Source organism: Nymphaea colorata, chromosome 2, assembly GCF_008831285.2.
Source record: "Nymphaea colorata isolate Beijing-Zhang1983 chromosome 2, ASM883128v2, whole genome shotgun sequence".
Lineage (NCBI taxonomy): Eukaryota > Viridiplantae > Streptophyta > Magnoliopsida > Nymphaeales > Nymphaeaceae > Nymphaea > Nymphaea colorata.
The window spans coordinates 13,505,287-13,531,523 of NC_045139.1; the positions used below are offsets into that span (position 1 = coordinate 13,505,287).

General features: G+C 37.0%; 2 protein-coding genes across 7 annotated transcripts; one reads left to right on the forward strand and one right to left on the reverse strand.

Annotated features, from left to right (window-relative positions):
- Window positions 1-1,215: 1,215 nt before the first annotated feature.
- On the reverse strand, window positions 1,216-25,070 carry LOC116247245 (uncharacterized). Of its 6 annotated transcripts, XR_004170839.2 has the most exons (16): window positions 24,847-25,070; window positions 23,626-24,414; window positions 21,720-21,926; window positions 21,277-21,633; window positions 19,121-19,248; window positions 18,364-18,815; window positions 17,574-18,204; window positions 14,811-14,952; window positions 14,510-14,672; window positions 14,239-14,402; window positions 13,804-13,877; window positions 3,968-4,067; window positions 3,277-3,338; window positions 3,145-3,193; window positions 2,772-2,894; window positions 2,325-2,447 (listed from the first exon to the last, which is right to left on the reverse strand). XR_004170839.2 is itself a non-coding variant. In XM_031619287.2 (15 exons), the coding sequence occupies exons 1-15, from the start codon at window positions 25,006-25,008 to the stop codon at window positions 1,853-1,855; spliced, it is 3,618 nt and encodes a 1,205-aa protein (XP_031475147.1). In that variant the 5' UTR covers window positions 25,009-25,070; the 3' UTR covers window positions 1,216-1,852. The 6 variants fall into 6 exon arrangements, 3 of the variants coding, with proteins under 3 accessions (XP_031475147.1, XP_031475146.1, XP_031475148.1); XM_031619287.2 differs by lacking the exons at window positions 2,772-2,894; window positions 3,145-3,193 and adding an exon at window positions 1,216-2,005 and having other exon boundaries at window positions 2,288-2,447; window positions 14,365-14,402; XM_031619286.2 differs by lacking the exons at window positions 2,772-2,894; window positions 3,145-3,193 and adding an exon at window positions 1,216-2,005 and having other exon boundaries at window positions 2,288-2,447.
- Window positions 9,635-12,560, forward strand: LOC126409830 (uncharacterized). Its single transcript, XM_050076315.1, has 3 exons — window positions 9,635-11,682; window positions 11,773-11,977; window positions 12,075-12,560. The coding sequence occupies exons 1-3, from the start codon at window positions 9,831-9,833 to the stop codon at window positions 12,355-12,357; spliced, it is 2,340 nt and encodes a 779-aa protein (XP_049932272.1). The 5' UTR covers window positions 9,635-9,830; the 3' UTR covers window positions 12,358-12,560.
- Window positions 25,071-26,237: the final 1,167 nt, after the last annotated feature.

The following is a 26,237-nucleotide window of genomic DNA, read 5'->3' on the forward strand; positions in this document are numbered from 1 at the left end:
ATTATACGTATAAAGCCACGATTTTATGAACTTTCATTAAAATTGTACGTATAAACTTGTATATTTTATGAACTTTCAATTTGTGAGAACCAAATGTACCAAGTTTCCCTCACGTATCAAAATTTCTAACTGACTGAAATACGATATTGAGGCGTAACAGCCAATGGTGTGGCTGACATACTATATAACCGCCTATCGTATATAGATGAAGAATTAATTAGTTAAGGGGCGCCTTCAATATTGCGATCAATTTTTGCTAATCTAGAAAATTGGAGTAGTCATTCGTCAAATTTTGGCCATTCAATCGTATTATCAAACCTAAGTAACGTAACCAAGAGAGGAAGTAGATTAATGGACAACACCATATCCAAGAGTTATCCACGGACTATAAGAATACAGCACACAAGTTTCACAAGTTACTTTTAAACGATTATATCAACAGACCTTCACAAGGCAAGACCATGTGAAGGCAAATTTATATAAAGCCCCTCCAAAGATGTTGCATTTAATTAACGATATTGGTGCAATAAAGCAGTACACTTTAATTCTTTATAAGACGTGTCTAAAGCGGGGCATGGTGCACTAGTCACGGTACTAGAAGCCTTTGATGCAGCATTAAGTTGTAAGGCGGGGGTACAGTTTATCTGTCGCCAAAACAGTGAAAATAAATAATTCAATTTAACGCGGTAGGGGAAGCAAACTGGTTGCCTAAGATTCTTAGGAAGTGCGTTCTCTTGGTATAAGCAGATATAGACATGTCCTCACAATGTTAAGATAAACAGTAGAGTGACTTTATATTCAACAGCTACTATTACCATATCCTTGTACTCACCTGTATATTCGAATGAACAATTTGGCTAGTACCTAATATACACGTCCGCATTTTCATGCAAAACTCACAGCTAAAGCATATGCAGAATTAAAGAGACCACTTCAATGACTACCAAGTGCATGCACACAGAGCAAAGTACTGCACAAAGGCATAATAGTAGATCTGCATCATACTTCAAACAAATCCAAGATTATCACACCAATATGTGTGTGGTGGTATTTCACACTTTGAACTGCTAAGCATGCGTGACGAAAAAATGATTCATTATTACCAATCAAATAATTGCAAAGACCAGCATGCTTCGGCCAACTTTCTATCTATATATGTGAATGAACGTATCAACAAGGGTAACCATATACTCTTACAAACATCATAGACAAGCATCAAACTTCACAACCGTATGGTTAATTATAATGACATGGATAAGAATATACACAGGTTGTCAGACCAACAGAGCACATCAAAACACAAGAATTTTAAGAATTGTGGCTCAAGGTATCCAGCACAAGTGGAGCCAGTTAAATTTTGGTTTAAGTTATATACCCACGCCAGCAAGCCAATTCCATTTGTCTCACAACGTTTCTGAAGTATGACTTCCATACAAAACCCTTAGATAACATTAGGCACTCGGTATACCAGAAAACATACTGTCCTCAAGCTTCGGTGATCCAGTCTAAACTGCTGATTTTCACAGCTCCGCAACCAAGTCCAAGTGAAATTCTCGTACTTTTAATGAATTACCAATTACCTCTCCTCCCCATTCTATCTATCAATCAAATCTTTAAGGTCACCATACAATATGCTCTCATAACTCATCTCAACTGCAAGTGCCTCCTTTCCTGAATAATGATGGTGAGAGTCGACCTGCTATTGTTAGGTATGGAGATCATAGTTCCCAAGATGAAGGCCTTCCTATCCGAGACATTTTCTTAGGCACCATTTGAATGAAAAAAGAGGCAAATGAATATGGAGTTTTTGATGGCACACAGGCTAATTGAGCAGAAGTTGGAAATATCATCATTATCTCTTGACAATCAAGTTGGAGAAATACTCGTTGAAGTCAAGATACTCCCAGAATAGATAGAGGCCAAACTCTCTGCTTCTTTCGTATCTTAGATAGCATGAATGCAGCTCCCTCATACTCTTCTCAAATGTTGCTTTAACAGCAAGCACCTATAAGGCAAAGACCTTTGTAAGTTGGAACGTAAGATGATAGAACAGAAATAAGCATCGTCAGCGACAGTGAATGTGTCAGTCACACTCAGACAAATTAATAGTGCAGTACCCGCACATCATTCTAAATGAATAAAAAGGAAAAAACTGTAAGATCAATCAAGAAGGAAATTGGTCATTAAGAAATGGTTCACCAGTTGGATATAACAGAGAACCATTCAGTAGCACATGCTGATGAAAACATAGCAGTCATTCAGGCTCGTCTACAAACTCGGCACTCACTTGTGAAATGTTAACTTGCATTAACAAATCTGACAAACTGCTGCAGTTGATCTGGAACTTCTGACCATATCTAGTAAAGCATGACAGGAAGTTAACTGCACATTCCAGGATGTTGTCTAGAATGTCCGCAACAGCCTCCATTTCCAACCCACGAAAACATCTGAAGAAGAAAAAAAAAGAACATCAACATAGACAATGATGGGAACTTCGAGAAAAAACAACAATATAAAGAACATCAAGAAAATGGCTCTCAATAAATTAATGTGTTCATGAAACATTAGTGAAATTAATAGGGATGTAACATATTGTAGAGAAAGAATATCTACAGAACATAAATGTACTAGAAAGACATTCAAGAACTGTTGGCCATTGATTGTCTTGCATAACCTACAATATGAATTATACAACATGGTAATTTTCCTGTAAAAACTCCTTCTTTTACTGCCCAAATTCATGATTGTTGCAAGCAATGTCATCGACTCACCTGTTATCTTCTCAGTATCAGCCCAACTTGTTTGTTTGTACATGCATGCATGTGCATGAGTTCTTTGTTAGTTTAACTTGAAGATGAGAAGTGAAGATCCTCAAACTCAGGGCATTAAATCAACTGAAAGTGTAAGTATTCAATGCACTTTTTCAAAAGCAAGGTATACTGTAGATGAAACTTCGAAAAGGTTAGACCAACACAGTGTCAATAAGGAAAATGAACCCAAACCAAAAAGCTACCAGAATTCAAGGAGTGAAACATGAAAAATACACATCCTCAATAGAAAAAGAGGAAATCAAGAAGTACAGATGAAACCACTAAAACATCAGTTCAAGCAATCAAACATTAATGGTCAAGAAGAAAGAACCACCAATCTAATGTAACAGCCAGGTGAATCCAACAAGCACCTCCAAAATTTCCTACAACACATGCAATTGCTCATGAACAACTAACTTGCCAAGAGAATAAGGCACATCACTTGAAAAGAAAATATTAAACTCACATCTCCAAAGCTTCACAAAGATAAGCCATATGCACAGATTCTAGGTCCAACAGGTCTTTGACCTGCAGATGAAAACCAATTGAGTGAAGGTGCAATAGTACATACTTAGCAAAAGCAATCTGGACAACCACAAAATGTAGTCAAAATCAACTTTATGATCTAAGAACCAAAAAAGACTACAGCTGAGTTCAGCAACTCATCATAGGTGACACTTATTTGACAATCTGAAAACATAAAAAGTTAGAGAGAATATTTTTCTTTCTCTGCATGGTGATGCATTTATGCGTATATAGAGATGGAGAGAGGGAGAGATGTTACGGTGATGATAATTATGGTGGCTATTGTCGCATAAACCATGCTTACATTTTACTCCAGCATAAATTCAAGTGATCCTCTATTCTCTGCTCGTGCTTTAATCAAGTGAGGAAATCAAAGTACAACCAGCCTACATGTATGTCCATACTCCATACACACATGATACAGAAGCACTTCACACAAAGCACACCTGTTTCAGATGTGACGTCTACACCTCAAAAAACTAATGGATAGATGTCCTCTGTTGGTACAACAAAGACAGCTCTTCCCTTGTTTAAGGATGAAATATAAAATGTGAGCATAGTTGATATGTTTGAACAAATTATTCACAGTTTGCATGGTGAGTAATTTAATTGGCAATGTCAAAAGAAATTACCTTATACTCAAGATTATGACAGAACCTCCACCATGCATTGTGCAACAGCTGAGATTGCACATAGGCTTGAAGAGTCGCCAAGAAATGATTGAGCTGTTGCCTGAGAGAGAAATGCACCAGAAGTAAAAGAGGTCCAATACTCAAACTTTTGAGATGGTAACAAAGAAGAAGGACTTTCTCTCACTAAATCACTGAAAATACTCAAGAGTTTCAAGCCCAGCACGCAAATTGAAAATTAGAAAGTGATTCACTGGTTGGAAATTGATATACAACTATAGCTCTATATGTAAATCAGGCCCAAAGAAACAACCTCTTCAAGTAATATCAGCCTTGAAGCTTTCACTAACAAGTCAATCTCACAAACCCTCAAACAAGAGGTGAAGAAGAACTTAAATTAATCACACAAAGAGATACAAGAAGTGGGCTAAAAAGCCATGCCTAAAACAATGGGAGAGCTGCCCTATTTATAGAGGAGAGGGCCAAAGAGAAGAAGGAGGAGGCAGTCCCAACGGCTAGAAATCTAGCCGTTGGGACTAGTCTCCCTCTATGAAAAATAGAAAAAGGAGAGGGATAAAAGGGGAAAACAGAAAATAATACATAAAGAAAAAATACATAAAGAAAGTGAAAATTACATAGGTGTCCTAAGTACTCAAAATATAAAATATATATATATATATATATAAAGCATATATTAGATGACTAATATATGTGATATATATAAATGTATATATGTATACATATGGGATACATACATTCTAACACCCCCCCTCAAACTTACGGTGTGATAACCGAAAGTTTGCCAAGGAGAAAATTAAATCTGGTAGCAGCGAGAGCTTTAGTGAAGAAATCGCCAAGTTGATACTCTGATTGGACATAGGAGAGATCTATGTTTTTCTGAAGGAACTCTTCACGAACATAATGGCAGTCCATCTCTATATGCTTTGTTCTTTCATGGAATGTGTGATTGCTAGCAATATAGATTGCACTTTTGTTGTCGCAACAAAGCTTGACAGGATTCGTAATATGAATTCCCATATCTTTCAGTAAGCTTTTGAGCCACACTATCTCCATTGTTGTAGTTGCCATTGCTCGATATTCAGCTTCTGTTGATGATAGCGATACCTTATTCTGTTTTTTGCATCGCCAGGAAATTAAGGAGTCACCTAAAAACACACAAAAACCAGTGGTGGAGTGCCTATTATTGGGATCTCCACCCCAATCAGCATCTGTATACGCAACTAATTCTAATATAGAAGAAGAAGACAGAAATAGTCCTTTGTTGATAGTGTTTTTCACATAACGGACAACCCGCATTGCCGCTCCCATATGTACTGAGGTGGGTCTTTGTTGAAATTGGCTTATCACATGCACAGCATGAGCAATGTCAGGTCTGGTGATGGAGAGATAAGAGAGAGCACCAACTATTTGCCGAAAAGGAGTGGGATTCTCCAATATCTCTTCATCATCAATTTTCATTTTTACTCCCAGTGCTGCTGGAGTATCCACAACTTTGTCATCTGAGATACCTGTTCTGTCAACTAATTCACTAACAAACTTCATTTGAGAAAGAAGATAACCTTGTTTGCTATAAGCAACTTCAATTCCAAGAAAATAAGTTAGTCTTCCCAAATCAGTCATTTGAAAACATTTGCTAAGAAAGTGTTTTACCTTTATAATCCCTTCATCATCACTCCCAGTAATAACCATATCATCAACATACAGTAATAAAACAATTACACCTACGGAGGTAGTTTTTACAAACATGGCAGTATCAGAGTAGCAAGATTTAAAACCTTGATTAAACATGACACTACTAAACTTGTCAAACCAGGCTTTGGGAGCTTGTTTTAAACCATAAAGAGCTTTCTTAAGGCGTAAAACTTTGTTTTGGGGTAGATCAAAACCAGGGGGAGCACTCATGAAAACTTCTTCTTGTAGGTGACCATTTAAGAAAGCATTTTTAACATCCATTTGAAAAATAGTCCAATGTTTAACAGAGGCAATGGCAATAAGGGTTCTAACAGAAGTCATGCGAGCAACAGGAGCAAAGGTTTCTTCATAATCAATCCCATATTCTTGAGCATATCCCTTGGCAACAAGTCTGGCCTTATATCTTTCTAAGGTTCCATCACTTCTAGTTTTGATTTTATAGATCCATCTACAACCAATAGTCTTTTTCCCCGTTGGTAGAGGCACAATATCCCAAGTTTCATTGCTTTCAAGAGCTTTAAGCTCAAGATTCATGGCTTCAATCCAATTGGGATCTTCTTTAGCTTCAAGGTAAGAAGATGGCTCATGAAAAGAATGATGTGCCATAATACAAGCTCGAAATTTTGGAGAAAAAGACTCATAAGAGACAAATCTTTGAGGAGGCCTAATGTGCCTTTGGGATCTCCTAGGAAGAGATTGATTAGTTTCTTGATTTTGGGGGTCTCTTCTTCTATAAACTAAGATCTCTTTTGGAGGGATGATATGAGTAGAATTATCATTGTTGACTTCTTCAATTGGTACCTCTATACCTTTATCGGGTTCATCATCATCAATATCAGTAGTCCAAAGAAAAGTATAATCTTCTAGTTTCTTGGGTTCATCTTTGAAACCATCTTCATTTTCTAAAAAGATCACATTTCTAGAAACATAAACTTTATCTTTTTTAATATCATAACATCTATAACCCTTTTGAGTTTCGGAATACCCAATAAAAACACAACAAATAGCTTTGGAGGAAAGCTTATCGTCTTTGTCACTTAACACAAAACATTTGCAACCAAAGACTTTAAGTCTATTGTAATTAGGTTTAACATGATGAAGTCTTTCAAAATGAGAAATATGTTTCAAAATTTTGGTAGGCATTCTATTAATTAAATAGGTTGAAGTCAAAACAGCCTCGGCCCAAAAGTTTTTGGGAACATTTTTAGATAAAAAAAGGGCTCTAGTAGTTTCAATAATGTGCCTATGTTTACGTTCGGCCACTCCGTTTTGTTGTAGAGTGTTAGGACAAGATCTTTGATGAACAATGCCTTTTTCTTTTAGAAATTGTTGAAATTCATTTGACATAAATTCTCCTCCCAAATCACTTCTAAAGACTTTGATATTTGAGCCAAATTGGGTATAGATCATGTTGTAGAAATTCTTAAAGTTTGTGAATACTTCCGATTTGTGCTTGAGAAAATAAACCCAAGTATGCCTAGAATAATCATCAATAAAGATCACATAGTACAATAATCCTCCTTTTGACATAATAGGAGCGGGTCCCCACACATCCGAATGCACCAAATCAAAAGATTTTTGGGCAATAAAATTTCTATTATCAAAAGGTAAGGCTTTCATTTTAGCCTTAATACAATCATTACAATCAAAGTTCTTTTGACAAAAATTCTCCATGAATGGAAGATGAGACATTTTTTCTATATTGGAATGTCCAAGTCTTTGATGCCAAGTTTGAATGTCACATTCTTTGGAGATATTGCAAGATGGTCTTGAAAGGTCCAAAAAGTCTATGTAGTAGAGATTATTTGTTCTAAAACCTTCCCCAATCATCTTCTTGGATATCCGATCCTGTATCAAACATTTGGATTGTGAGAAGATTACATCAAAACCAAGGTCGGCTATTTGAAAAACGGACAATAAATTTAAGTTTAATTTAGGAATATGTCTTACTTGAGGTACTTTTAAAATTTTGGATCCAAAAGCTAGGTCAAGATTTCCAATAAAATCAATTTCAAGAGAGGTACCATCCGCCGTTTTCACAAAGGAATAAGAATCATTTTTAGTGCATTCGGTGAGAAGGGATTCATAAGGAGTCATATGAAAAGATGCACCCGAATCAATAATCCAAGAGTACTTACTTGAAGAAGTAGATGCCACGGTCGCTCCCAAAGTCGAAGGTATGCTTCCTCCTTTTAGAAAAGGTTGAAGAGCACTTATGAGTTGCTCAAGTTGGAATGAACTTGCTTCGCTTCTCTTCTTGAATTTGAGCCGCAACATTGCTTCTTTTATCAAAAATTCTAAGTTTTGGACATCTTGGCTTGGTATGTCCTTCTTCTTGACAATGATAGCAAATAATTTTTCTCCTTGTTCCTTCATTTGTACGATTGAAGTGAGGAGGTCTATAAGGTCTCAAGTGGGCCCCCGGCCTAGATGTGGCAAGCACATTGTTGACTTTCTCTTTATCAAGACAAAGACGATTTTCCTCCATTTGAAGTTCCGCAATAGCCTCATTCATAGATGGTGTTTTAGAACGATGAAGTAAAGCGGTTTTGACACCATCAAATTCCGGTCTAAGACCTATGATAAACTTGTAAAACTTCTCACGTTGTATTTGCTTTTCTTTAAGAATAAGATCTTGTGTCCAATGTGGTTCAAAAATACTCAATTCATCATACAATTGATCCATTTTAGCCACATAATCTTTAATGGATCTATCTCCTTGTTGAAGATTGTGAATTTTGAGTTGAACATGATGCATATAAGCAACATCTCTCATGGTATGAGTTTTCTTTAGATATTCCCAAGCTTCTAGGGCAGAATTTAATTTAGAGATTTGCCCGCTAGTAGCATTGTCAACACAAGTCAAGATCCAAGTAATGATTTTGTGATGACCAACACTCCATTCTTCCCATTTTTTGTTGTATTCAGCCATTACCTTCTCTTTTTCGGTTGCATCCAATTCCATAGCCCTTCCATCAACAACTTTCGTAAGGACTAGTTGTGGTTCAAGTTTTGTCCCATCAACTAGTCCCCAAAGGCTTTTACTACGAATAAAGTGTTCCATAGTTCTAGCCCATTGTATGTAATTTGTTGATGAGAGTTTGGGAAAAGGAAGAGAAGAGACTTTGTCATCCATGGGCACAATCAACAAGGTAGATCCACTTACAAGTTATGAAGAAGATGGCAGCCACGTGAAAAGAAGTCCACGGCAAGGATTAAAAACTCAACAATGATAGAAACCAGTCACTCTTTCAACAGCCACGAGCTCACCACCAAGGGAGCTAGATTTCGTCAAGAAATCACCAAAAAGAAGCCAGCAAAAACACTCTTCTTCTTGTGTAAAACTGCAGCAAGCAATATCTCGAACACTTGGAGTGCTTCACAGCTCCAACGCAAGAATAAAAACTGAACCTTCAATCTTGAATGGCAGCAAGACAAAGAGCCAAAAACCTGGCTCTGATACCATGTAAATCAGGCCCAAAGAAACAACCTCTTCAAGTAATATCAGCCTTGAAGCTTTCACTAACAAGTCAATCTCACAAACCCTCAAACAAGAGGTGAAGAAGAACTTAAATTAATCACACAAAGAGATACAAGAAGTGGGCTAAAAAGCCATGCCTAAAACCAATGTTGTACGTATCGTACGATACGACCCCGTATCGTACGATACGTATCGTATCGTTTGAAGAAAACGATACGATACACCCCTCGTATCGTAAAAAGGGGGTGTATCGGCCCTGTATCGCCCGTATTGTACGATACGGGGCGATACACCCCGTATCGTACGATACGGCCTAAAAACGCAAAAGGGGGCCGAGACCTACTTATTCGGCTTCTTTTTCAAATTTTTCTTCCGTTCTTCATTTCTAACGCTTGGATAGTGCCGTGAGGGAGGGCGATCGTTCATTTTGACCGTGAAGAACTTGATTTTCATCATCAAATCGAAGATTAAGTGGTCGATTTGTGCGTGGGTGCTTGATTTTCGTGGGAAGGAAAGGGGTTTTCTTCATTTCAGACATTTCTTCTTCGTAAGGTATGAAATCTCATGTTCTTACCATGTATTCTTAATTTTTTACCGTATAATCGTAGATTTGAAGACTTTGAGTGTTTTTCATTAAGTTTACCATAGGATTTCGTTTTTTTTTTTGAAGATATGGATCCTACATGGCAATGGTGCGAAAGGGTGAAGGAGAATAACCGTTTGAAACTCAAATGTGGCTTCTGTGGGAATACAATTTCAGGAGGGATTATTAGAATGAAACACCATTTGGCAGGGACCTCCAAAGATGCGTCTCCTTGTGTTGGAGGACCAAACAAACATTTGCCTCCATTTGTGCGTCAACAATGTTTAGATATGCTTCATGCTTTACGTCAAAAGAGAATACAAAAAGAAATTGAAGATGCAGATGTAGGCTATAATGTGCCTTTGGAAGATGAAGAAGAAGAGGATGAAGCTTATGAATGTGATGATGAAGACGATAGCAGTCTAAGAACAGATTTGGAGACCTCAAGAGGTAGAGATCGTAGAGGAAAAGGGATTATGTATGAAGGAGGTCGATCTGGCATAACGGGAAGGAAGAAGAGAGGCACAACAGATGTTAGGGCCAGGCGTGGTATGCGACCACCTAGTGATAGAGTTCCTACTGGTAGGTCTAGTGTTGGCTCTATTAAGAGTTTTTTCCCTTCATATACCAGCCCAGGTGGTCAGCCGCAGATTCGTGCTGCTATGACATCTAAAGATATGCTATATCATGCACAAAAGCAGGTAGGGAAATGGTTTTATGATGCCTGTATTCCATTCAATGCAGCTAATTCTTTTCAATTCCAAGCCATGGCAGATGCAATTGCTTCTATAGGCCCCGGATTCAAAATGCCATCATATCATCAGTTGAGAGGCAAAATTCTTCAGGATACAGTCAAAGAAGTGTCTGAGCATTGCGATGAGTTGAAATTATGTTGGAAGGAAACAGGTTGCTCCATTATGTCAGATGGTTGGACTGATACAAGGTCAAGAACACTTGTAAATTTTCTTGTGTATTGCCTTAAAGGTACAATGTTCTTGAAATCTCTTGACTTGTCTGATGTTCCTAAGACTGCTGAGATTTTATTCAATGTTTTTGATAATGTTGTACAAGAAGTTGGACCTGCAAACATTGTACAGTTTATTACAGATAATGCTGCAAATTATAGAGCTGCAGGAGATTTGTTATTTCAAAAGTATAGAACATTTTATTGGAGTCCATGTGCCACTCATTGTGTTAATCTAATGCTTCAAGATCTTAATGAGATGCATGATATGAAATCAGCCATTGACCAATGTCAAGAGGTAACAAAATTTATCTATAATCATGCATATGTATTGAGTTTGATGAGAAAATTTACAAAAGGAGTTGAATTAATACGACCTGCACAAACTAGATTTGCCACAAATGTATTGACTGTGCAGAGTGTGGTGAAACAAAGAACTCCTTTGAGACAGATGTTTGCTAGTGAAGAATGGACTGCATATCCACATGCTCATAAAAGAAATGTTTCTTTAGTTGTGGATATTATATTCAATAACGTATTTTGGGAATCATGTGTGAAGCTATTGAAGGTTTGTGTTCCATTAGTTAAGGTTCTCAGGTTGGCTGACAGCGAGGACAGACCTTCTATAGGGTACTTATATGAGGCTATGGACAAAGCAAAAGAGGCAATTCGAGACAACTTAAAGGAAAAGAAAAAGTTATATATGCCCATATGGAAGATTATAGATAAAAGGTGGACTGGACAGCTTCATCAACCTCTTCATGCAGCAGCTTATTATCTAAATCCTGCAATTAGATTTTCTCCTACATTTAAGAAGGACAGAGAAGTCATGCATGGTTTGTTAGATTGTATTAATGTGTTAGTGGAAGATTCTACAGAACAAGATGCTGTGCACAATGAGTTGGATCTATATGATAGTTGTTTTCGGAACATGGGACTACCTGCCGCCGTTCGAGCCAGGACAAAGATGCGTCCAGGTAAATACATAGAAATTTTTAATTTACTTTGCATTTGTTACATTTGATCCTTTTAAAACTTTCACATTGATTTGTTATATTTTTGTTTAGATTTGTGGTGGAATAGGTATGGGTTTGATTGTCCAAACCTAGCACGTTTTGCAGTCAAAGTCCTCAGCCAGACATGCAGTGCTAGTGGATGCGAAAGGAACTGGAGTGTGTTCCAACATATCCATAGCAAAAAAAGGAATAGGCTCGAACATAAAAGGTTGAATGACCTTGTCTTTGTTCGATATAATATGAGGTTGAAACAAAGGTAATATAGGCATATACCTTAATTAATGTTTACATTTTTATGTACAATATATTTATATGAAATTATATACTAACAAATTTTCTCTTATTTAATGTAGAGAATTAGAAAAATCATTAGCAAGGAAGCACACATCTCAGTTCGATCCTATCAGCTTGGAAAATTTTGACGATCTAGAGCCATGGATTGAAGAAGAACCAACTACAATATTTGATGATGAAGATCTTGAATGCTTCAACCTTGAAGTTGAAGCAACAGAAGGCTTTGTTGATGAAGGAGAGTCTGCTACTGCTGGTGCTGAATATGTTGGTGAAGATCTTCCAATTCTTGACGATGAAGAAGAAGAAGAAGATGAAGATGAAGATGATGAAGATTATGAATGATGAATCATGAATGAGAGTCAAGTCAAGAGTGCTTTCATTTTATATGTATCAAAAACTTAAGAGTTATGAATCTATGGTTGTTGAACACTTGATTGAATGTTTTATCATTTATGACTTTATCACTTTATGGCTTATGGCCTTATGCTTTGTTGAATGATATTGTATTATTGTTATGAATTTTGATGTTTATGAATGATGAACGCGTAAGTTTATAGCAATAATAAGTCTATCATTATCTCAAACATGTTTTCTATGAACAATTTATTATTTTTAATTTTTTCTGATTTTTTTTATGAATTTTCCGAATTTTTTTAATTTTTTTCTGATTTATTAATAATTTTTTAAAAAAATTTACGATACGTTACGATACGGCGTATCTTAAAGCCCGACCGATACGGCTTACGATACGCGTTTTACAACATTGCCTAAAACAATGGGAGAGCTGCCCTATTTATAGAGGAGAGGGCCAAAGAGAAGAAGGAGGAGGCAGTCCCAACGGCTAGAAATCTAGCCGTTGGGACTAGTCTCCCTCTATGAAAAATAGAAAAAGGAGAGGGATAAAAGGGGAAAACAGAAAATAATACATAAAGAAAAAATACATAAAGAAAGTGAAAATTACATAGGTGTCCTAAGTACCCAAAATATAAAATATATATATATATATATATATAAAGCATATATTAGATGACTAATATATGTGATATATATAAATGTATATATGTATACATATGGGATACATACATTCTAACACTATATAGGAAGAACATAATAGAGAACTCCAAAATACAAGCCACATGATAATAAGAATCTAAATATTCAAACAAATGGACTTACAAAAGTAATGATTATCACCTTAAAAATTAAATTTTCAAGCTCCTTGATTAAAGTTGAGAAAAAAACTAGAAGCTTTTGCAGCTTGAACCACAGCTACCAGCAAAAGCCACAGGAAGTAATTTGTGAAGTGAACAGAGGCAAATGACAGGAAAACCATTACATTAGCACAGATGCTGCAATCCAGAGAAGTAGTGTGAAGTGGGAAGCTAATCCCAGAAAAGTTAAGCCAGCTTCCTGGTAACTACGGCTCATCATGAGAACAAGAGATACATAAGCATAGGTGGACCCAGCATAGTGCAAAGGGGGAAGCTAATTTTTGAAAAGGTAAGCCAGCTTCCTAGTAACTATGGGCTCATTCTGAGCACACGAGATACATTAGCATAGATGCATGCAGGATAGTATAAAGTGGGAAGTTAATTCTAGAAAAGGTGCCAGCTTCATAGTACCTAAGGGTTCACTCTGAACGCATAAGATATTGCCGATTTGCTTAATTCAATGCAGATCAAATTCAAAAACCACCTGATAGGTGAGACAATAATGCACTGATTCAAACCAACAAACTAAAAAAAAAAAAGAATAAAATACTCAAGTAGTTAGATGATCATAGAATACCTGAGCTGAAATAAAATATTTAAACGGTTCAAATCCTGTCTCTCAGCTTCAGATTTTGATATATATTTCAGATCCTGGAAACAAGAGAGTTTCTACCTCCATGAGTAACCCAGTTTCATGAATAGAAATTTCAAGAAAATGGAAACAAGAAAAGCTGCAGAAACTAATGCTCAGATATAGTAGAACAAGTTCCTTTCCAAAAGAATAGAAATGCTTGCTCATGAAAATGTAGTTCAGATTTCTGAAAAGGAAGACGAACCTCCATTTCACTGACTTATGCACCTATGCATAAACATGTTCTTGCACATGCCATGAAAATGATGCATGCTCAAATCTGAAATGTGCCGTTGAATGACTCATTCAGATACATCCATATAAATGTAGCCAGAAGGCAAAGAACAGAAGATACATGGAAAAGTATACAAGTATATGAACCTTGAGAAAGAGCCAAACATCAAGTAATGAAGAAACAGCCAGCTTGATTTTAATAAGAAACCGAAAAACAGATGCATAAATTTTTAGTGCTTCGGGTGTCAAGATGATAGAAACTGGCCAGTCCACCTTATATCCCAACGCCATGAAATCATAAATATGTGTTCCTACAATGAAAACAAAGTGACAATTGGCACCGTGAAGGGAAGGAAGAAAATCAGGAAACCATAACATTTAGGACAATAAAGAAAGGAGTGCATAATCAGAAATCTACCACATGAGGATGTTAAGGGGCCTACAGTCTGCTGATTCTGCTCTTTTTTATATATAAAAAGTCTTTCCTTGTACGCATCTTTCTCACATGAAGAGCTCTGCAATGCTGACTCAAGCAACCCTTGGGCTACAGAAATAGTATGGTTGGGATCATTGTAACCATTCTGTTTTCCATAGACAATGAAAAACAAGAAGACCAACAACGTTATTAGCAATCCAACAGACAACAAAAGCAAAAATACACAACAATCAAAGAAACACAGAATCTGCCTGCAATAATAAACAGTAAAAATGGAACATACATGCTGGGAAAGAGAATTCACAAACATGTCTGCCCAGTCAGCTGCTTCCATAAAATGATAACGGCGCAAGGCCAACAAATTCTCGTGTAGGTTGAATCCTTCTTCAAGTAACCGAACAGAAAAGCTACTTATGTATTTATATCTGCTGAAATTGAGGAAACATTTGGTAGAGATTGAGTACAAGAGAGATTTTCCAAATATTTTATTTCAAGCTACAAGCCATAACTTTAATGATAAAAAGTTTTGCTTTCAGTTTTTGATAAGTGTTGACTCCAACTTCAACTCATCACAATCAGCTCATCGATCGTGAAAGAATAGAATTCCTGGAAACGCATTGCACCTGCTTCTTTCTTCTTTCTATAACAGCAATTATTAATTTTATAGAAGCTCCAACATAAACATCGACAAAACATAATTTAAAACCTTTTTCTTCTTTCAGAAAAATGTTCAGATGTTCTTAACATGTTAAAAGCTACAAGTACTACAGACTGCTATATAAGTCACAATTTTGATCCTTACTATATATGGCAATCTAGATAGGTCTTCTTTCATATTTAACAATTTCCAACAAAATCATGTCCATTTAGCTTATGCAACCAAGGCCCACCTGTTAAAAACATTACATGGAGCCTAAGCAATGGGTAGATCCCAGGTGTACCAAAGCTGGACTGTGAGCTTTAAGCAATACAAAAGAACAGGAAAACACAGGAACTAATAAAATGCAACATTAAATGTTATTATAGATAAGTGTCACAAAAAACGGCGTTATATTGAAAAAAACGCGTATTATACGCTAAAAATGCTTCAGCCGAAAAAAACGGGAATAAAACGCGTCTTTTTAAAAAAAAAGGCAAATTTTAAAAAACGCGTCTCACGTTTTCCTTTAACGGTCTAAGAATGAAAATGGCACAGTTGTAATATTGTTTAAAACATTTGTTTTTTTTCAAACTTGTTCGACCTTTTAGTGGCAAAAGAGTATTTTCACATAGCAAAAGAGCGCTTACGGTTAAAAACTTGAAATCGACGAGTTTTCTTCGTGAGTCTTCGACGTTCTGAGTTCTTCTTCCGTCGTTCTTCGTGAGTCTTCTCTTCGACCGTTCGAGACAGAGAGGCGTTCGAGATTATTCTGAAGAATCTGAACTCTAAAGAGCAGGGCATTCGACATTCGGCTGGTTTCGTCTAGTCTGATCGTCTTCTTCTCGTTTTCATCCGGCTGAAGAGGAGGGCATTCGAGATTCGACTTCCTTTGTCTCCATCTCGTTTTCATTCGGTTGAAGTCTCTTTTTCATTCGAACGGTGACAGGTTCTCTTTCCATGTTCGATTTAGCTGTTTTGGTTTGTTTTTTTCTCTTTTTAAGACTTTAAGTTATTTCCCCTGCATTTTTCTTGTTGCCGTATGCATCAATGCATGTTGCTTCTCTAGTCATTTTGTTAGTTATGCATTTGTTAGTTATACTTATGCATTTGTTAGACTGTTAGTTTTCATTATCTAATTTTAATTTGTTGCTTATCTAGTCATTTTTCACTGTTTTTTTTTTAATTTCTCATTTACTTTCTTTTTATATAATTATCAGGATTTTTTATTTATTTTTTAAAAATTTGCCATCTTTTTCCCGTTTTATTTCCGAGATATATAACTTTGCCGTATTATACCCGTTTTTTTCTTCGCCGTATAATACCCGTACCCGTTTAATGTGACAATGAGATAATCACAAATATAAACATATATACAGTAACATAAGATTCTTAAAACGACACAAGAACCATTCAAATAAATACACATGCAATCATTTCATGTCATATGCACATACATAGACTATGCTGTCAAAACTCAAAAGCATTAGAGCAGCCTGGGTGGTTAGATGGGGCTAGAGCTTAGGGGGCACTAGGTGCATTATGTGGTCTTTCCAAAAAAAGAAGGTAAACAAATTGGATACTAATTATTAAAATTGACAATGAAACTGATCTCAAATAAAAACCTACAACTACCAACTTATAACAATAAAACAATTAAAACGCACAACACCACCAATAGATCAAACATTTCATAAACATAATTAAAAGTTTGAAATATCAAATTTAATGAGGTTCCACAAGTAGGGTTCACAAGTTATGCGGCATATAAATAACTCACAAGTAAATATTAATGTTTTTATAGCACGCAAAGTTTTACAATAGCCTAAAAGTCAATTGCTAAATCTGTAATTCTAATTCTTGACACCAAAATCCTTAAATAAAACTAGTCTAATTATAACATAAAGGGAACATAAATAGTTTATAATCACACTTATCATATTAACATTGATTGCCATAAAACCACCTTCTATTATAATTATAATAAACAAGAAAAAAATTAAGATAATACAAGTATATATGCAAAGTACAGATAGAAGCTTAAAATAACTTACAAATATTCAAAATACAATGGTATTTGGATTGTAACTGTAACTAATAATTATAAGTGCACATGCACACATACATACACACCAAGAGAGATAAATTCATGTAGAGAAACGCAAAAGAGAAGTCAACAAGAGCATGACCATGTGAAGTAGACATGAAATGCCATGAAACCAATCATGGTTCAAAAAACTATTCTATTTCAAATGGCCAAAAATGATGTCCAACTGCATGAACATGACCACAAGTTTGTAATGCAGCCAATGACAAGTTTGCAATGCAGCCAATGACAAATTCCATCCAAAGGAATAGGATTTTCATATTAGGGAAACATCTTCTAACAAATAAAACAGGCAAGGATACTGAAGAAAAATCTCCTGCACAATACAGCTGTCAATGACAACATCCAATGGGACCTCAGAGTTATCTGTCAAACTGTGATCATGATACGATGAACCATGCTTGCAATCTTTAACTGAACTCTTCAGTATAGTTTCCCACTGTGCACCACCAGAAAAGCACTGTAGGGGGCCCCCATTCCGTAAGTCAGTTGTTGATGTTTCGCCTGAACTAGAAGAAACTGACATAGCTTCATTAGCAACTGAAGAGCTGAATATGTCACCTTCAGCCCCATTGCAGAGTTGCAAATCCCTATTTTCTTTTCCTTTCTCTGAACCAGAATTAATGCCCTCCTTGACCCTAAACCTACTAGATGCAATCTGGCTTCCAATATCAGACGTGTGAAGAAGTTGGTTCTCTCCTTTTGCACTACAAGGATCTTGGACAGAAGAAAAATCATAATATGGAAGCCTGTCTAACTGACTCCCATCTCTTGACGACATTACCTGCAACCAGTCATGTCTTGCCAACATGGGATTAACACTGAGAACATTGTGTGCTTGTGAAACGCCCCATGGATGAGAGGTAGATGCTTCAAGTGAAACCTCAAACCCTTTGCTGTCAAAGTGTTTCTCAACCATAGCTTCTTGAAAAACTGTATTAGAAAACCAAAATAAGTTATAATAAAATAAAAATAAAAAATTCAAAAAAAGGACTTTAATAATGAACTGCCCATTAGAATGCTCTTAACATTCCGTTAAAAATCTCTCCACCAGATCTAACAAAACAAGTGTATGCTTGGTTCAGCACTTACCATCTGCTAGTAATGGATTCCTCAGAAGACCTCCAAGAGGCCAGATTCTACAACATGGAATTTCATCATCAGATGATGCATTTGGCACATGAAGTTCCTTTTGTACAGTTGTATGCCCTGGAAGTAGACATCTATTCGTTGAGTTAGAAAATTTGGTAGCAGACCGCACATCTTCCAACTTCTTATCAAGCAATAAGGAGGAAGTAGTTCCACAGAAAGAACTCAAATCTTCAGTTTGAGAAGATTCCTTGACCAGAAAATTACTATTGACCAGATCAGAAAAAGTTGAAAAATCATGTTGTTCCAGTGGCTTCATCCCTAGGTATCTTTCTTCATAGCTGTGCAATGAAAAGGCTCCAGAAGGATCTGAATCATCATCCAATAAATCCATTTCAGAACTAAGAACTTCAGATGAACTAAGAGAACCAGAACCTTCTTCCTGATCAACAACCCTGGGATGTCATTTGATATATGCTAATCAATAAATTACAGAGATAAGAAACAAGAAAGTCAAGCACATGATACTTCTACTTTTTTTATACTAATATGAGCCCATGACTTGCAACTGCTTGTTAAGGTTGTCCCAAAGTCACAAACATGGCAAGGAATTGAAAAAGAGTAAATGTCATTCAGCCTTAGCTAATAAAGCCAAAGTTAAGCATCTGCACAAGCATCGGGTTCAGCATAGTAATAATCAAGAATGTAATAACTTATAAAGAAAGCAAAAGAACAAAAAAAATAAGGGGAAGGAACCCACAGTGTGTTTGCTTGATAGGAAACAGACAGGCTGTGGAGTGCAACCTCCTCAGGTGCTGAAGAAGATACTCCGCTACTATTAGCCACTTTCATACCAAGGTAAGCAGGAGTGTCTCCATAACGTAGCACCTATAATTTAAACATAAAATAGAGATGCTGAGTAGAACAAAGAAATGGAAAACCAGCGTCAACATTAATATTAAGTAAAAGGACAGGTGTCTTGAGTAGAACAGTAAACCTATTGACTCAAGCAATTGAAGTAAAGAAAAGAACAAGAGAAGACAACCCAAACTGGAAATCAGATAGAGGTTGAACCGTTGAAGGCCGCACATGAAGCTATTCCACAATCAAAAAGAGGCAAAAAGCAATTACAGAATACAACTGCATGACATAAACTGACGAAACAAATTCCAGAAGAAAAGGAGCAAAGAAACACAAATATAGACACACTCACACTAGTCAACAAGTTCAACCAGCTCATAAGTTCTTCAATTGGGCATATGCTATATAGCATCGTACATAAGTTGAAAAACAGCTATTCAAGTTCCAACATCTTTCCTCCAGAAGGAACAACACAAACATCATTTCAACCTACATGAACCTGAAAATATAACTTATTGCATGAGGAATCTAGTCCATTTAGCTCTGCTCCTACCCCTAGGTTTAAAAATCTGAATTATATATTTTAGACAATCTAAATTTTGTTCTTTTGCTACCTAATTCCAATGGCAAGAATGGACTTAGAGCATGCAATATTTTGTTTTAAAGAAAGATGCTGTGTACGATATCAAAACAAGATAGAGTTGATGGAGGTGCAAATATAAACGATGAACTTTGATCAGATTTCCTGATCAGGAACATAATATGCAAATATTATCCATTACACATGCTATGCAAATATTATCCTTACACATGCAAATTCACAGAAAGGAAAAAAATAATAATCTTACAATAAAAAAAAAAATCATAAAAGGTCTCTACAGGAGACTGCATCTCTTGACCTAGAAACATTGCCTCTGAAATCCGCTTTCTTAAAGAGAAACCTGTCATTCCTGTTTTCTCTAAGCACACTTTGCGTACAACCAAGAAAACACCATCAAAATTTGAACTAAAAGGATGTGCATCATGCACACACAGCCACATAAAACAGTAAACCTAAATTACTTTATGTTATAGACCTATGAAACACCGGTGTGAACATGCCAATAACACGGCACGGACATGTTAACCCGCCGCATCCAACTCCTTGACTGCGTTGGGCCCGTGTCCATCTACCTGTTGGACACGATCAATGCTGACCGAGATTTGGGCTCCACCGTTTTTTCTCTTTCCCTCCACCTTTCCCCCATCCCTTCTCTTTTATCCCTTTCCCGCTGCCTTTCTCTTCCCTCTTTCTGTCTTCCTGCTCGGCATCTGCCTCCTTACCTCCCATTCGGCATTTGCCACCTCCTGTTCGTTGTCCAGACACACAGGGTCTTCCACGCCGGAGGCACCTTACAGATGCCTCCTGTCCGCCGCCGCACTGATGCTTCCATCACTAGACTTCCTTGCCGGCATCAGGTAACCCTTTTGTTCCAAAACTCCTTCCTGCCTTCTGCCCATGCCTATGCCTTACGTTCCACTGTTGCATTCAGCCAACTGCATCGTACTCCGCCCTAGCAGCAGCTGCTGCAGCTTCTTCCGGTGTTAGGTAAATCCCCAAACTCTTACTACCTTCCGGCTTCCGCCCCTACCTACTCTGCTCCACTGTTCCACTCAGCCTAACCTTTACTCCTCCGGCGGCAGGTGCTGCAGTTTCTTACAGCGGTAGGTAATCCGGCAGTAGGTGCTGAATTAGTTTGTTTAAAACCTTCATGAATGTATTTTTTTAATATTATTTCATATATATATATATATATATATATATACACACACACACACACACACACACACATAGAGCCAGCCGCACCCGCGTACCCGTGATCTTGAATTTGGTCCGCACCCGCACCCATGTGACACAGCTATAGACTCCAGATGAGATTTTTCGAGGACAAGTTCCAATTCACATTCACAAAAACTCTTAGTCACTCTATTTTTCCACTTGACAAGTTCCATGCATGTGGGCAACATATTCTACAGAATTCCACGGAACCAAGAAGGCAACAAGATGATTCTTACATTGTCATTTAACTTTCTCGATCTGGTATTCAGCTCTAAGAAAAATCTGTTGAGCTGTTCCTCCATTACACTGTACATGGCCTTCCTCTTTGCTATGAGACCTTCAATACTCTGCTTGCTAAATGACAAAGTGGAATAAAAGACTTCATGTGATGAACAATTCCAAAAGGGGAGAATAACCTCTAGATTGCTCAGCCCAGAATATGAAAAAGGCTTTTCGCCATAATTGTCAATTCCAATGAACTGACAATCAAAGAACTCTAGCATCTTCACCAGTAGTTGAAGTTGCTGACCAGCACGAAAGATAAGCCCACAAACATCCTTCAGAAAACAAGGCAAAGCAACACCTTCATGAATCTGCAATTACCAAATATCAAGAGTATATTAGGCACGTTACAGCTCCCAAGTGCTAGGATTTGATCTTCAATAAGCACATCATTTACCTCATAAGGTGGCAGGGTAGAGCTAATATTGCAAACGGCCACATCTTGACAGTTACAAGTGGAGTCGTCCACACTTCCTACAATAAACTCTCCGTAGGGATCACTTATGGATGCTTGATATATCCATGATCTAATGAGACGATAGTACAGATCAAAGGAATGATAAAAGAGAAATTTGAGCAGCACTTCATGAACTGGATCAGTATCCTAGAAGAACAACATCAGTAAAAGTCTTCACAAAACCAATGTAAATAATATACCATAAGCCACAAGAATATCCATGCATATGCAATATATCCAAAAAGACCCATACCTTGTGACAATAAGCAAGACAATGGCAACAAAAGTCCAAAGAATTTCATTAATCTAACTCTGGAAAACCTATCTGTTACTTGAGATTCTAAGAACAATCCAAGAATAAGGTAAATCATGTTTGATACAACTAGCAATCCCCTAGCAATCTCAATAGGTTTAGGACCTAGGCTTAAAATGTCAATATAGTATAAGGCATACGTTAGAGGATGGAAGCATAAACACATGCCTGTTGTGGGACAGAAACAATTTTTCCATAGTTTCAATTTTCATATGATGAGGAAAGAGAAGCACTTGCATAAGCAACGCAAATATATATATATATATTATATATATATATATATATATATATATATATATATATAAGAGAATTAAAATTAAATATTTGAAAACAAAATTTTCTAGACGCCAACAACAGAGTTTGGAACTACAGTGGGAAACTAAAAAAGTGGTACTGCAACAAACTACGAACCACAAAAAATTCAAATCAACCTAAACACTGTTGATGTACTTCCCCAATATCTGAAGAACAGTCCAATCATCTTGAAAAATTATATGTAGGATCGAACAAGCATGGACATAAGCAATTATTGCGTCCTCCAATTTAGATCATCTCTTAGGTGTAATTGCATGTAGGAAAGATTGTAACCACAGGATGACTTTTTCTTTTTTCTTTTTTTTTTTAATTACTATAAAGCATAAACTTATCTCTCTAATCATAGAACAAGGGTGGTGCAATGTGCATTCATGATACAGAGATGTATCTAACTGATCAAAAAGGAGTTACCTAATTGGCAACCATGGGGTAACCAAGTCTAGTGACCAACCAGACAAGTAAATCAAGTTTTCTAAGGGTGAAAGGACAGCAATGTAAGCAATCAGATACTTGTATACCAACCCACAAGCCTGCTGGTGTCAAAGAATAGTTTACCGTACAAGGACCATTACCATAAAATAAACACCATGCTGACTGAGCAGAGTTGTTAAGAACTTTAACTTAAGAAACTTTACACTCAAGTTGAGCCATCAATTTCAAATTTTCACATTGCTTGGCAATTCACAACAAAAATGGCATACAAAGCACAATTTTCTCATGTCAAGACACATACAACAATATCTTTCTCAGCAACATCTTTGAATATAAATGTTCACAATAAGTATCAGGCTGTCTCTGCAATGTACTTTTCAAAAAAGGACAGAGAAAAATTCACTAAAGAAAATAAGTTGGTCAACATTTGACAGGTGAGTGTAAGAAAAGATAACATTCAATTTCCTTTATATAATGACGTTTTATGCAGTTCACCTGCAGTTTGACTGGCATGCATGCAAGCACCACTAATCTGTCATGCATATACGCACACAAACCAATATATACACAAATACACACATAACTTAGCATAGAACAAAAATCTAAGACAATAATATCTCCATTTTATCAGGTTAGATGAAGTTCAAAAATAGGAATGAGAAGCACCCTAACTGTTCTTGATGCATGCATGATTATGTTGTATATATGGTAGTGAATTGTTGAGTATCCAAATGTCAAGTCAAATGCTAGTCAGCGCCATAGTTTGCAAAGTATCACCGTGCCTACCTGAAGTTGCTTATAAAGGTAGGTAAGTAAATCTGCTCCTCTAGGAAAATTACAGAACTCCACCCCTCCTGCACTTACACCCTTGTGCACTTCTTCTGATGACTGTGACAAAGCAGGCATTGCATTTTTCAGCATGCAAATAGCTCCAAGTGCTTGAATGCGAGTCCTCAGTTCCTCAGTGTGTAGGTAAACCTCCAAAAGAGTAACGTCGGTTTGAAGAATACTTGTACGGCAACCCTTTTCACCCGCATCTTTGGCCAGTTCTTTGGCATTTGATGAGCGTCTTAGATAAATAGATGCTTCTAACGTATTTATTGCACAAAGATATCCTTGCAGAACCAGATTCATGCCAACAGAAAATCCATAGTTTATAAGACTATAAGGAGGATGAGACCTAGACACGATGTGTGTACTTAATTCCACATCCGGAGATACTATACCACTATCTGAATCATTGAGGGGCTTTCGATTTTTTTTCCTTCCCTTGGTGTGTGAACTACGTGTGGCGTCCTTATCCTTTCTAGCTTCACGGTGGACATTCATGTTACCGCCAATAAAATAGTCCACAAATTTTTGCAGACCCGAACATATAGCACCATAATGACTTATAGATTTGAGCATCGCTCCTAATGCCTTTGTGCTGGCAGATCGATGCCATAAATTAGGAACGCTATAGGCGCTTAGATCAGCTGGAGTAACACTAAATATTGAAGAGAGCTTTTCTAGGTCAGCAAGAGCCGAATCAGAACCTTGCAGTGCATTGAGAGCCAATTTAACCAACATAGCTTCCTGCAAAACAATGTGAATTAATTCCAAATAAATCAACTCATGAGTCCATGACAAGTACCGCGGAACAAGAATTCGGAGATTATAACATGCATTCAAGTTAGCATTTGAAACGCAAGCCTAGGAGAGAAGAACAAAAGCAAGACGTCAAGAAACTTTAGACACGTGTCTCAGACTGTAAACGAGTAGTAACAATGCCCTATTGATGACCAATGTACTGGATTCTCTTTCGATAGTTAGGGTTTTTCTTTTTTCTAAAAAAAGGCTGACGCTCATCAATGGACGTCATCCACGGTGAACAAACAAAAGAAATAACACTTAACTGATTAGGATCGCATCCCATTCGCACTGGTCAACCCACGAGGACAAACAAGAAAGGGAACCTCGAGGAAAATAGAATGGAACGAAAAGATAGGGCATAGCAGACGGGCTTACCGAGATCTCGTCTGCGCGAAGCTCCGCGCCAGCCACGGAAGAAGGTGGTGGTCGAGATGCACCGCTCTCGGAGGCAATCGATTCCCAGGGTTTCGGAGCAAGCCATGGCTCCTGCAATCTGTACTTCTCCAGGATGGACGAGAGAACCACATCCTTCCCCATCAACCGACGTGCAGTGGGTGGGGGGCGGAGAAGAGGGAGAGCTCAGAGCAGAGGATGAAAAAGGCACTGGACTGGAGTTCCCGCCTGGTGCCAAATAGAGATTAATGGATCGGATTTGTTGCGAGTTCAAAAGGTTCCGAACTCGACCCAAATTAGAATCGGCCTCTCCTAGAGCGTTTCGTCGCACATAAATGACACAATAACGTGAAAACCCATACAATTGTTTGTCGCTAAACCAATCTCAGGATCCATTCCGTACGGATCATATCAGTGTAGGAAAATTTAGCCGCGATCAGGAATTCCGCCCGTGCTACTTCACTTTATTATTTTGTATTTTTTTCCATTGATTTTCAACAAAATATATTTTGCCAATTATCACCAAAGAGAGTTCGCAACAACAAAGTAAGTCCATCACCAAGCGGCTGGGATCGCCGCTGAAGTGGCAAATCGGTCACCTATCATGGAATTTGGACATAGAATGAGAAATTCTCTCTTCTCTATGTTACGAACGTTCACTCTAAAAGTTGCAACACATATAGGTCGGGTCAATCTATATGCCGTATTCGGATATATGACTTATCACAAATGTAATGTAGCATATCGTAAAATAATTTTTTTAATTCAAAAAAATTTAAAAAATTATAAAAAGGAGAGAGAATTAAGAAAAAATCATGAAAAATGTACTCCTACACTCATCTCACATGAAAAGCATTCATGATTCATCATCACTCATAAGTCATGATATATCAACAATACATTGAGAAATGAAAAATCATAGATTCAAAATAACATAATAAGCATTTGATCATAAGTTTACAATGTTTTTTATTATATCACAAGTTTACAACATCTAATAGTTGACTGTCAAGCGTCAAATATTATGATTACCATCAATCAATAATAATCATAATTGCATGGTTAAGTCTTCTAGAAAACTAATAAAACTTCCCTGCTAGAAAACTAATAAAACTTCCCTCCTCAGCAACTCTTTAAAAATGTTTAGAAAGCAAGAAAGAGAAACTATTTTAAAACGAAGCACGCAAAAATGAACCTCAAGTGAGCCCCTTTTTTGTTTTGTCCCCGTATAAGATACATAAGCTTATTGTCTTTATTGTATGATATGGCCCCCGGCCCCCGTATTTCAATAAGAGCGATATGCCCACGATACATAAATGTCTCATGTATCGTATAAAGTAATTGTATAAGCTACATATCGTACGGATAACAAT